Here is a 13,839-nt window from a genome sequence, read left to right as displayed (position 1 = left end):
GTGAGCAGTTTCACTCAGAAAAGATCCCTTTTTTTTTTAAGCACGCAAATGTACGTCACAGAACTTGTGCTTCTAGATAACATCACTTGTTAATCTCCAGACATATCTAAATGCCCTCCATTCACTGGTATGGTAAAACAAGAAGGAAATCACAAAACGCCTTGTTGCAAGGCATTAGTCATTTAGAAAACCTAATGATATAGGGGAAAGTCCCCCCTACAATGCCACGCTCTTCAGTTCCTTATTTAAGGCACAATGTTAAACCCAGTAACTGGATTCCAGGCTGTGAACTAGGACTGTCAAATCAATTATAAAACACAATTGAAATAATTACACATTAAGGCCATTAATCATTTAAATGAATAGCAAATATTAACGTATCAATTTGCTGGAAAAGACCCTTAAATTAAATTAAAATAATAATAATATAATAGTATATTAGTAGTAGTAGTATTAAAGTGAGTGAAATGAAATTCAATTAAATGTATTATTACGAATAATCATTGTAATTATTATAATCATTATTATTAATTAGTGGTACTTTTAACATAGTATTGTGGAGGAGTTAATTAATTAAATGCCAATAAATAACCAAATATCAATTTGCTGGGAAAGACCCTTAAATAATGTAATAATAATACATTATTATTACTTTTATTTATTATTATTATTATTAGTAATATATTATTATTAAACATTACAAAGTGTCATTAGAAGTCAATAAGTAGTAATAGTATTATTTTGTATATAAGCAGTAATAGTATATATTGTAGCAGACAAGTTAAGCATTGAATAGTCACTACAAAAAGTGGCTTTTGAAGTCAGTAAACTGCTTGTTGCCTTGTAGAACATCATCATCATCATAATTTTTATTTATTTATTAATTATTAATCACTTGGTTACCACCACTTCATAAATGATTTAGATTATTCAACAGTTAAACCGGTGAACTGACCTTAGGTAGACTTCAGAGCGGGCACAGCCACTTGGGTTAACGGGCAGATCTTCCTCCTGACTGGCCTGCTTGTGGAAGCGGAAGGTGTGGCGTTGGCAGCGTTTGGCCCCCTGGAGCTGTTCCACCAGGTAGACTACGGCATCATGTAGCATTCCCATCATACGAGCCCCGCTCAACCCCGAAAAAGTGAGCTGCCTCAGTCCAGCAACAGCACGGGCTTCCTGGACCCCCTCGATAACAGTGGTCCAAGCCACTGTTGAGAATTTTGGGAGAAAAAAATTTGAACTTAGTCATTTTTGGTTCACAAATACATTAGCACACAAATGGTACACATTTTGTGCCAATGGCAAGCAGCAAATACCTTTTTTTTTTTTACCAAAAATGTCTTACCGGTCAAAATTTCTATTAACTAATATATTTATAAGTGAAGTACTGTAATATGATTAGTGTTGGTCAGTGCAGTGTAAATTAGCCTTTAAATGTCTTTGATTTAATTAGCTCACTTTGCTTGAATCAGGTAACAACAAGGTCAACAGCTATTTAAACCACAATTTGCAGCTCCTCAATCTTACCAGCCAAAAGGTCAATTTTGGCAAGTGAAACACAACATAGTTCAACGTAGTACTACTTTTTTCCAACCACAGGCTAAGACATGACCTCCTACCCTCAATGCTGTCTGCTTCTACACTGAAGCCGTCATCACTAGCGATCTCAAAGCGTAGGTGGGGATGGTCTCGGCTGGGAGGAATATACTCTTCACAATCTGATGGAGGCATCTCGTCATCTGAACAGGACAGCATCCCTAAAAAGAAAGAATATCTTTTAACATCTCATTCTTTGATCCGTTGAAAGACCTTAAAGTTAGCAAAATGAAATTTAATTCAATTTAAAAAAGTAAAACATAATTACATTAAAATATACCTGAGTATTTGTTCCAGTCAGATAGTGCACTACGGTTAGCAGGATCCCAAGTTGCTGGCTTGTTGCCGTCTCCACCTCGAGGCAATGAAAGGCGATCCCAAGGTCCAGGCCTAAAATAATATCAATGATAGGTCACATATTAGTTGATTAGTCAGGCCATTTTAGTATCTGACATGTTCTTTCCATGCATCAACATAATGTCACCACTCAATCGAATGACAGACATTAGTGGAAACGGTGAAACAAACTGCCCACATTAAAAACATACTGTGGTATTTGTTATTATTACTATGAAAGCATTCAGTATTCTTACTTTACAATTTTAAACAGACATGTGGTGTGAAGTACTGTAAGTATGCAATGGAATTAGTGTTTGGAAAGCAAACGGTCGTGCTGATTTTTGACAAATGTATTTTTTAGAATTGCAAAAAAGGGGCAACTCCAATTCAATTTTCATTCAAAGGCCTTGCACACCTTGCACTCTCAGAGTCACTACTTCGCTCTTCATTCAGCTTGTCCAAGTCTAGAATTCCCTTGACGGTTGGGGTTTTGATGCGAACTCCATATCTGCAGTGGAAAAAAGACAAATGAATATTCCAATATTCCAAAGTTTGAAATTACAGAAAATATCCTTCAATTTAAGTAAATTCTTACTGATTCCATTTACCTAGATGATACAGAGTTTGACTTGCGTGGTTCTTCCAATGCACTAGGGCTGCACAGGTCCATAAAGTCTGATTTTGATTTCTTGGTGGCAATACGGTCAGATAGAGAGGACACTCTTTTCATTCGAACCTGCTTTGGTCGAGGTGCTTCTTCTGGTGTAGCTGGTGGAGAAGCCTTTGTCTCTGGTTCAACAAGGAGACCTTCAGGTAAAACAACTGAACTTGTTTTCGGAGTTCGCCCAACAACGGTAGTGTTACGAGGTGATGAGGGAGTAATAGTATGGGGAACAGTTTTGTTGGGATCATAATAGCCAGCCATGGCTTGGTTGATGATAGCTTGGGCACTGTCTGCTTGATTAGATGTATCTGAGGAGGTTGTTGCTTGATTCATAGATTGTTTGCTAGAGGGCCCAGGTGTGCTAACAGACTTTGTCCTTCTAGGTGTGGAAGACTCCTTCTTATTCCGTGGTTTTTTCACTCCATCTCCAGAAGCTTTGGCATTCCTACGTGGTTTCTTAACATCTGCTGGTAGTGAAGCTGCTACGTTACTACTGGTTGTAAGTAGCTGGGTAATGGTATTGGAGGTCTGTACCAATGGGTTCACAATTTGGTGGACTTGGGTTGTAACTGTGGCACCCGCAACTGTGGGCAAGTTTCCGGCTGCTGCAAGTGTTGCCGACAAGGCATTGCTTTGCAAGAGGCTCGCGATTTGGGTTACGCAGTTGAATGAAGGGGAATGTGGAGTCGGCAGCTGGAAGGTGTTGCTTTCTGGGTTTTTGACAAAAATTTGACCAAGACGATTAACAAGTAAAACATGTGGTGTGGGATCCACATTAGGTCCACCAACTTCCTTTACAGTAAGAATAGCATGACCTGGTAATGCTTGAGTAACCAATTGTTGTTGGGGTTCAATTGTTGATCTGGGGGTAGAAAAATTGATGGAAATCGTTCGTCCAGGAGCAGTTTCTCTTTGCATAGGCGTGGTGTTGTACCCATTGATGACACCTGGAGAAGAGGCTGTCTGAATGGCAGTATGCATTGCTTGGCACTGAGCAGATGGTTGGGAAGAGGATGAGGAGACTACACCAACTGCTGTAGAGCTGATAGGCTGTGGGTAAGTGGGATGCAATGGGACAGACACTGTACCCAAAACTGGCCCATAAGTCCCGAGGGGTACACCAGTGGCTGACGGCACAGACAGCATTGACTCTGGTTTCTGTGGTGTATTTGTGGGGGCACATGGCATTGCCCCTCCAGGAACTGAAGGGGTAGGATGCCTTGGTTCAGCAGGTGGGTGTAATTTGGTTCTGAAACTCTCCATGGGTGGCAAGACCGTCTTACCCTCAGGAGTTTGGACAGGGTACAACGAAACATTTGCAGGAGGTGCCTGATTTTGGAATGTTGCAAAAGGAACTTGTACAGATGAATCAGAGGATAATGGTTCACAAATGGATGCAGATTTGGACAACTCTGTGAAAGGAACAGGATTTGGTTGCAGTGGAGTTTGATTTCCATTAACTTGGCCTAAGTTAAGAGAACCTTCTTGCAAATGGTTGTTTGGATAAACTGTAGAGTCATCCATAGATGACACAAAGTGGCCACTACTAGGATCTAAGTACAATTCTTTAGATTCTTGTGGGTCACCTGGAGAATCCTGGACTGGGACCAGCTCTGTGAAATGTGCATTGGGTGAAAGAGGATCACATCTCTCAAGAATTAAAGGCATCTCTGGCTCAACAATTAAATGAGATTGGAAATCATTACCATATGTAGAAAATGACTTTGTGTCAACAAAATTAGTCATTAGGTCTTGTGTGTGTCCAACAACCACAGGGTTTGATTGAAATGTTTGAGTTAGACCAAAGTAATCCTGATCAGCAACAGCCTCTGAGTGGGACACTGGCTCCAACCGACAACTAATTGAAGAAATATCAGAAACAGGACTTGGAAAAGTCAAACACAGCCCATTGCTAGCCGTCTGTTCATGAGGTACAGCGTTGAGTGATTTGTGTGGCTTTTGGGCTTGATTTGACAATTTCATGCCCTGGTTATCATTATTAGCCACACTTGCATCACTCTCTGCCCCATCATCCACACCATCAAGTTGGGAAATATGCCTCAAAGATGGTGATGTAGGAGTTTGTGAGGCATCCCTTTGAGCCTTGCAAGTAACCACTGTGCGGGTGAAGTTGAAGTAGTTCTCCATGTCCTCATCAGACGAACTATGACCCCAGTCTTCTCTACAAGCATCAACAGTACAAGACAATCTCTGTGTAGACATTTTGGACTTCTCTTCATTTGGCTCCCAGAAGTCCTCCTGGTTGTCTTCACCTTCAACTACAATTTGTGCACTGCAGTTCATAGCTACGCCTTCATTCACTGTTTCTTCAATTTCAAGCTCTGTTCTCAGCTCAGGTGCTACAGTCAGGTCTGCCTCTAAATGGAAGGATGTGTAAGGGAAATCTCTCTCACTGTCTAGATGATTACCTTTTTGAGTACCCAAATGGTCTCCTAATGGCAAGGCACCATTTTCTGCTGGATGCTCCTGTGGTGATGCTATAAAATTGTGTGGAAGTTCTACAGAGTCTATCTGATTAAAATCAAAAGGCCGTGGTCTTGAGGAGAAATGGGTGGGAGATGTAAGGGATCGGTTGGTACAAGGGGTGCTGCCAATGCCAACTTGCCTTGTGGACTGTGAAAAAAGTCCTGAGGTAGAATGGGGCGTCAATATTCCAGAACCCCGGACTGAGGAAGCACTTCGACCGACAGGACGAGCTGAGGAAGAGGTCAGCAGGTTTTCAGTAGCACCAAGGGGGAAAACTGAGGAGGTAGGCTGGGAGGTTTTAGGGGGGTGGGAACCACCTGCTCTGGATGCAATTGGGCCTGCATGGGATCCAAGAGTAGGGGAGGCCATGTGACTGCGGGGACCGCTGTTCTGGGTGTGTGGGCTATGCCGCCGTGGCCTTCGAGTGTCATCCAAATCACTGATAGTCAGGATGTGATGAGGTTTGGAAGGGGCAGCTCCTGATTAAAAAAAATAAGTAAATAATAGATTATCAAAATAAAAATTTTGTGAAGACAATACAAGTGTGCAATGCTACTTAAATAGATTTTTATTACCTGGAGAGGGCAGTGGTCTGGATAGTCCTCCAGCAGGTCTTCTGTTCTGGGGGTATGAAGGGATTTTGGGGCGGGCACCAAGGTCTGGTTTGGCAAAGACGGATACCGAGGTGGAATTTGTTTCACTGGAAGGATTTGTTGAGGACAAATCCACTTCAAGGGCTTCAGATTCTAATGGAAATATATATTGGAATTATTCAAAAATGTACAAGACATCACTTTGCAGGAAGTAACATTATGCAGTAATCACCTGACTGCGGGCATGGACTGTGGGCAATTGTGCAATTTTCTCCATGATCGGGCGACTCTTCCACTGTTTTTTCCTGAACTGGTGTCCGGACCTCAGTAACACGAAATGTGTATTTGCAGCGGCGAAGGGGGTTTACAGTGCTCCAATACCAGCGAGAGCATCTTAAAAGTAGAAGAAACAAAAACTCTATTGATGTGCAAGCAAGTGGAAATGCTAAGTCTAGTACATCCACTATGTCAGGAGCAAACTCCTAAGGAAATCAAAAGCTACTTACTCATAACCCACAGGGAAAAGTTTCCCATGACAGGCAGATAATTCACTCAGCTTTCCAAGCTTTTCTACCAGCAAAGAACCTAAAAGTTGAAAAATTATGTTTGAAACATTGTACAAACCTCCTTGTATCATAATGCATTATATTTACACATTACATTATTTTATTTATGTAACCTTCAAGGACAAAAACACCAACCTATCATTAAATTAATTGACTCCGGCTCCAATCCATTAAAAAACTTTCTGCGAAGACTCATCCCTTCAAAGTCCACATAAACTCGCCGAAGTACTTCGAACCCTTGACCAGTGATCATCTGGTGATTAAAAAAAAAACTGTTCTCTCAAACAAACTGCGTAATGTGCACATAAGGCCTATTAGATTTGACAGAATTTTAAGCAACTATAACAAACCACTACTAAATAAGCAGCTACATAGCTAAATTAAATGCAATTAAACAAAGCTTACTTTTCCACTTATAAGGTCACGGTGCTTGTGACAGAAGACTCTTTTATCATCCTGGAAGACACAGTTGCGAAAGCGGGCACACATGAAGTGGTAGTTGCTCTGGCATGAAGTAAGGCAGCAACCTACCGTTGCCCCAGTTCGATTACACCGTTCACAGCGCTGTGGAAGGAAAGTTGGAACATTAGCAAAGCCAGATGCAAATAAACTGTTCATGTTTAAATACTAACATGACATTTCTATTGCATGCACAGTAACAATCCATTAAGCAGCATGTTTGCTAATCTAATATAGCTGTTGAACCAGAATTATGAGATGGATAACATACCATTTGACGACCTCGTGCTACAGCACTGTGAACATGCAGAAGTGAGCCATTATCCTCCTCAAACACCTCTGCAGACCACATGGTACAGTTCACATGAGCCCATTCATTTTGTCCAAGATAGAGCAACCTTCCTGCATCCTGGGAAGAGAAATGCATAATACAGGGTTGCAATTTGGAATTTGCTGACACTAATAATATCTTTCACAGACCAGAGTAAGAATTGTATGCTGTAATCGAATGACATGGCATCAGAAAATTACAACTTTGAAAGCACCCGTACAAAAATTACTGTGACAGTACAGCGATATCATCAGATTGCAATGCTATGATACTTACATTTATGCCATTTATGCATACCATATTGACAGCTACAATGATTACTATATTCATATACCATAGTAATTACATGGTACATCATGGTACTACATAGAAAACTGTAATATTTCATGGTGTGCGTCTTAAAAAAACATGGCATTACCATGGTACCATCTCTAAAATCCATATTAGGACCTTTCAGTAACAAGCTATTAGGGGTTGCGAGTTTACTGTGAGTTACTGTCTTTAAAAGTACTTACGCTGGCCTTTGCATCACCATATTTTTGGCACAGAGCGCACTGTCTCTCGTCGTCTTTGGACCAGCCTGTGTCCATCTCGCTTTTAGATGATCGACCCTTTTTCCCTGGGAGAAAGCATGACAATCTCAGCTTTCCATATGCGCAAAACAATAGTTACAATTTTTATTTTATACTTGTGTTTATTTACCTTTCATATTCATTCGGAATGCCCTTATGTCCATAAAGTGACCTTTAGGATTATGGGCCAAAGGCGTGGACAGATCCTCCTCTTCCCCCATTTTAACATCCACGTGTCTTCCAGTTATCTTTGGGGTGCCGTCCAAAGCCTTGCAACAGCCATCTCTCTCACGCCATTGAGCATAAACATGTTCATAATTTGGTGGCATCACGGCATGTGAAAGCATCCCACTGCAGCACAAGTGATAGTGCAAGAACGCATTAGAAGGCATGTGTGATTATCAAAATATACAATGACATTTCTGGAAAGAACGAGACTGGAAAGAATTTGATGATACGTACGCTGGCAGATGTTTAGAGCGTGGATCCCATACTTTAGGGTCCTGACTGTTGAACCAACCATAAACTTCCTCTAGGAGCTGAAAAGGATTTAAATTATATAAATGCATACAAATACAGAGCCAAGTTGAAGAATCACAAAAAAAAGTATCTTATGAGTATTTCTAGGCTGATATTTAGAATAGCTTGCCGACACTTTTCATGACAGACTGCCAAAAGTAGGGTTGGACCTTTTTTTGGTACTTTAGGGATGTTTACGTCAATAACCGTAAAGAAACTAAGTAATTTATAGAAAAGTTATTGACATTATGCCAGAGCTGCCTTGGTTGCTGTCTGCCATTGTCTGTGATGTTTGTTTACTGTAATATTTAGCTGTAAAGAGTAGGCTACTAGCTACTTAATTAATTGAATTCATAAAAAACTATAATTTTAATATATATTATTATTTATTTTTTTCCATTTCATTTCTATGAAAAGATTTCCCACAAATTCTGTGTTGTGTATTTTCTGGTAATCAAATAAAGACATAAAACATTAATTTAATTTATCTTTTAATTTAATTAAACTTTTTTTGTCAAACAAAGTGCTAGTATTATTATTATTACTACATTGAGACATATCTAAATTCTACTGTAGAACAGTAATATATTTTAATACCAAACTTTTATTTTGACGGGTAAAGACCTTTGAGTTTCTGTGCCTTTATGATATGATGATAGTTTTTCACAAATAGAACGGTAAAATGCTCATGACGTGACTCTCAGAGCGACTCTGGAGATGACGTTCATGACCTCATGAGACGGCAGAGATGGAAACACGCGACCCTCGCGCGATTCTGTGTCTCTGTGTGAGAGGTAAATTAAAATGCATGTCTGTGCCATTCATTCACACACGCATGATTCATATTTAAATAGTCTTTTTGCGGTTTAATATTCACAGGCACTAGTCTATATCACTAGATGCATTCTCAGGTAGACCCAACCCTAGCCAAAAGTAAAAAATAATCATATGCAAATATAAAATGTAAAAAGATTTTTCTTTCAAGAAGATAAAACTAACAGTCATATCCTGTCATATCTTTGCAGTCATGTCTTGACTATAAATAAATATGTGTTTATTTAAGCAGTGCATCATTAGTAATACTAATGTCTGGTGATTTTTTTTTTCACTAAATGACCTAAACTTCTCTGACTGGTTGGGTGAAAATAACTTTGTTGTCACATGAAAATATAAATACTCAAGATTCTGACCGTGATATAATACGAGCGGGCGAGGGCAGTGGGTCTTTGGTCCTCTGGTAAAATTTCCTCTTCCTCCAAGTGACTGTGAATCACCTTCACCACATCCTCGTGGAAGGATTTCTGATTAACAAAAACACAAATTAAATTATTATTTATTTTCGACCCTGGTAATTTGAAGTCGACTAATGTGTGCCAACTGAGATACTAGCAATTAGCAGGCAAGAGAAATGAATGTACATTTATTTATTTGTTCAAAATTTTGACATCTCAAAATCACATACAACAGTAATTGCTTACAGTCACAAATACAGCCCTAGTTTATGAACAATATCAGATGCCACACACTCGAAAAGCATGGTGAAGCTGCACAGCCACACTGACCCGAAGAATGTGGACTAATTACTATATTTGTCAAAACCACTAAAGTGAAAGCCATTTATGATGGTACTTTACAACCCTACACTCCCATTTGTTTAGAAATCTTTAACATTTTCTTCTGTCTCAAAAAGCAAAGGGAAGTTTTCTCTTTGTTAATCTCAGACCTAAAACAAGTTCGTTTTCAAGAAAAACAGAGAAACTGACCAAGGATGTGTACAGGCCTTCATCAAACTTCTTTCCAATAGCATGCAAGTCACAAACAGCCAAATCTTCAACTCCAGTGATCGGGGAACCCAGTGCAGCACACTACAAAAGATAAAAAGGCACATTTAATCATAGTTTTTTCTTATGTTCTGTTCATTTCCTGTAAATGAACCCACTTTGAGTAAACTGTTTAAACATAAATTTTCAAATGTTTGTTTAAAATATAACAAAACACTGACATTTCCTCTTAATTGAGCTTCACAAGGCAGGGCTGGAGTGTTAAATGCAAGTTAAAAACATCAATCTATCTAACTATTGGAGGTTAAAATTGATTAAATTACTTAAAACATATTAAACAAATAAAACTAATAAACAAATTACATAATATATTTTTTTATAATAATAAAGTTATAATTATACTAATTTTACAATAATGATCATATTTCTACTCCAATTTGTTTTTGAAATTGAAATGGTGGCAGTCATAAAAACTTGACAGATTTATTCAAACATGCATTCATATTGAAGAACATTAAAAATTATAATAAATATGTAATGTGGTGCATTTATTTATCAAAATGCTCATCTCTAGGGTTAATTTTTCTAGCTGACTGGAGTTTATGAACACTGGATATGGTTTTTCTGAGGAAAATGTGACGTTATGTGACATTGTTTACAAGCTCTTTTACTGACGTCTTTCCGCGGTTGAAACACTGATTGAGCGATTACATGCGACACGATCCGTATTATGGAAAGTTGTGATGCATCTTTTAACAAACCTTCAGAAGTTCATTCATGTTTATTTCGTGCTGTAACTGGTATTAATTTGAAATCTGAGACTTTCATATCAAAAGTAACAAAGCACAAAGACTGTTGCAATATTTTGGATGGGAGGGGCTCTACAAAGTTCCGTTCATTCATCAACTGAAAACAGGATAGATGGGATTTAAGAATCGATATCAGTTCATAAAAATGAGAATCGATTAAAATCGAGAAATCAATATTTTTTTCTACTATATACTTAATTAAATTGCATCCTTTTTAATAAGTGTATTAAAGCCATATAACGCTTTTGATTTTAGTTCGATTTACAGATGACAAAACCACTTATATTATAATGAAAAGTGTGTTTTAGGTTCATTGTGAGACTTTGGTTCATTGAGTAGCTTTGCACAACTGAATAATGACAATGTTGTCTTTTTCAGAGCTGCTTTACAGCAGAATTTAATTCTGTTTGTATAACTGAGTCTGTTATTTTCTAGTTTATCGCTGTAAGCTGCTTTGAAACAATCTGTATTGTATAAAGCGCTATCTACATTTTTAGAAAATGTGACAGGGCAGATTAGACCGTATATGTAATCTACAGTAAACACTGGAAATTATGACTTTTCTTTGACTTTCAAGACTTTATTCATTCCAATGACTTCCAGGACCATGGGAACCCTGAGCTTGGGAAGGAACATGCTTGCCAAAATAAATATTTTGGAAATGTATTTGTATGCTTTTGGAACAATCGACAGTATCCGGTTGCTGCAAACCAAGTACAGCATACTAGGTTTAGGAGAGATGGGATGCCAACCTGCTTGCAGGTGACCAGGTGATTAGTAAGGGTGGAGCTCAGCAGGCAAGCCAGCACCCTCTCTAAGCCGGTCCTCAGCTCCTGGTCTAGCAGTTCCCTCCACCCCGCTCCATTAGGGTCCTCTCCATTGGGCTGCTCTCGTAAGCACGGCTGACAGGAATACACCACGCTCTCAGGCAGACTCGACAAGATTTCATACAAGTCATCTATGAGTAAACAAAAAATTTGGGAGTCAGCCACAAGAGGTAGATTTCCTATTGGCAATTCAGCTTGGAAAATTTTCACCAGAAAAAAAAAAAAAAAAGCTTTCTCAATTACTTCTTTGACAGAGTGATCTGTGACTAAAAAATACAAAATTCTCAGCAACTTAGAAGAATGCTTAGTTCAATAAAAACAAAATTACATGGGAATGATTGCTAAACATTTGGGTCGGGGAAATCATGCAAGAGTGCATAGCATGGCATGAAAAATGTCGCAAGTATTGAGAAACGAGAGGTCATTTTGATGTAGCGTGACATGTTTATTGGAAAGCCACATTTTATGATTTCTCTGAATACAAAGGAATGATTTCATACACCAGCCACAAACAATCCTGTGTCCCAAACAATTATCCTAAAAGGCACAATAAATAAGTGTAAAATATTTATTTACAAACCAATGGTATCTGGAGCTATTGGTCATTGAAATTATGAGAGAAATCATGATAAAGTTAGATTGCAAGTCCAAATGTATTAATACATTTGATGGATAAAATAAACAATGTAATTAAATTAGATAAAATGAAATGGTTCATCTGACCATCCCACTCCGCCTAGCCTTTAGCAGAAGGTAAGATCTGAAGAGGTCACTCACCTGTCAGACCTTCACATTTAGCATGGACCCAGTGGTTACATGTGGAGCACTGCATCATCTGGCTATCGTAGTCATTATCTTCATAACATTTGAAGCACATGGTGCAGTAGTTTCCTACACACACAGAAACATTTACTTTGTGCGGTTGTGTTTCACACCTGGTGTTTTTCACATAAAGGGTGGCTATTAAAAGGTCAGTGTGGTAGACTTTTTTTTTTTCATTTGTAAATACATGTTCTAAAGTTCCATGAGAGTGTGCCCCCAAATTGAGATTATCTTTACAGACAGGGCCTAAAATTAACACTCGCCAAGTGGCAAATGCAAGTCAATTTTGGTGAGTATATGAAACCGTATCAATCGCTAGTTGGCCGGTAACATTTTAATGAATCCTATCAATGCCATGTTGTGAGAAGATCAATGTGAACTACGCCCAGGACAGTTGACTGGCCAGTGCTGCATTGTCACAAAAGTTTAATCCTTGCCCCCTTAAATATTCAAGCGCAAGACGCAAAATGGAACTAAATTCGTTACTTGAGCGCTGTGTGGAAAGTTTTCTTTTCGCAAACATCCGAAAGCGCAAATTTGACTCTGGACCACAATACCAGTCATAAGCAGTGTTGTGGAAAGTTACTTTGAAAAGTAATGCATTACAATATTGCGTTACTCCTTTAAAAATAACTAATTGAGTTACTTTTTAACAAAAGTAATGCGTTACGTTACTTTTGTGTTACTTTTTCTCACCTGGGCTGGGCTTGTTTTTTTTTCTGGGCTTGAAATATTTTTGTGCAAATGTAAAGGCCTCTTCACACTACAACTGAAATAATAAGCCTAAAAATGCAATTTAACGCATGTTAATGGTGTAAAGTAGGGTCATTAAGTGTAAAGTAGGGTCGAGTTGGCCGTTGCCATCTTGGCAGCACATCGTGTGTCACTCACGGATAACAGAAAATGAGTTAAAGTGGCCACGCCCTTAATTATGCAGAATTTTAAGGTTTTAGATAATGTAAATTATAAAAAATTCACCCACTCACAGTTGTCATGAAGGGCAAAATTAGCCGTATAGACCAAAACCACAATTTGTACCAGGCTGTAAACATGTTTTATTCTGCTGTAAAGATGGGCATTTATGATATTCTGCTCCCTTTTGGAGCCTGTGGCCTAGTGGCCAGTCGATGAATTGCAGTTTAAGTCACTTCCGTATTGGCTTCAAGAGAAACTGGGGGAGGTTGCCGCTTGAAGGACGCAGGAGAAAAAAAGTTTAACATTTACTTCACCAATAAAAACAAAAAATCTTAAGCCATTTTTGCTTTCACTGAATCATCGAAGGTTAGCAGCAAGACATTGGTCAATAAAGGTAGATTAAATGCATTAAAATATTTGTGTTATTTAAATATTTAATTATCGGAGGTTTGCATAGTACTCTGATTTTGTATTTGACTGATTTTATTCATTTTGAGGAGTACTGAATCTTTATTGTGCAAGTGAGATGAATAAAAGCTCACATTTAGTCTGGAACTAC

General features: G+C 38.5%; 1 protein-coding gene across 2 annotated transcripts in view; it reads right to left on the bottom strand.

The window, feature by feature from the left end:
• Positions 1–13,839, bottom strand: part of kmt2bb (lysine (K)-specific methyltransferase 2Bb) — a 52,006-nt gene that overhangs the window by 11,179 nt on the left and 26,988 nt on the right. For both annotated transcript variants that reach the window (XM_079824453.1, XM_079824454.1), the window contains exons 16-33: positions 12,321–12,434; positions 11,469–11,674; positions 9,890–9,991; positions 9,317–9,427; positions 8,070–8,146; positions 7,738–7,958; positions 7,551–7,654; positions 6,976–7,113; positions 6,651–6,809; positions 6,381–6,498; positions 6,186–6,264; positions 5,912–6,072; positions 5,662–5,832; positions 2,544–5,565; positions 2,351–2,443; positions 1,877–1,986; positions 1,620–1,757; positions 956–1,208 (exon numbers count right to left, since the gene is read on the bottom strand). In XM_079824453.1, coding sequence (XP_079680579.1) covers positions 956–1,208; positions 1,620–1,757; positions 1,877–1,986; positions 2,351–2,443; positions 2,544–5,565; positions 5,662–5,832; positions 5,912–6,072; positions 6,186–6,264; positions 6,381–6,498; positions 6,651–6,809; positions 6,976–7,113; positions 7,551–7,654; positions 7,738–7,958; positions 8,070–8,146; positions 9,317–9,427; positions 9,890–9,991; positions 11,469–11,674; positions 12,321–12,434 — 5,377 coding nt within the window. The remainder of the gene's footprint in view (positions 1–955; positions 1,209–1,619; positions 1,758–1,876; positions 1,987–2,350; positions 2,444–2,543; positions 5,566–5,661; positions 5,833–5,911; positions 6,073–6,185; positions 6,265–6,380; positions 6,499–6,650; positions 6,810–6,975; positions 7,114–7,550; positions 7,655–7,737; positions 7,959–8,069; positions 8,147–9,316; positions 9,428–9,889; positions 9,992–11,468; positions 11,675–12,320; positions 12,435–13,839) is intronic.

The sequence above is a fragment of the Gobio gobio genome (assembly GCF_949357685.1).
Source record: "Gobio gobio genome assembly, chromosome: 8".
Lineage (NCBI taxonomy): Eukaryota > Metazoa > Chordata > Actinopteri > Cypriniformes > Gobionidae > Gobio > Gobio gobio.
This window is presented reverse-complemented; position numbering and strand designations above follow the sequence as displayed.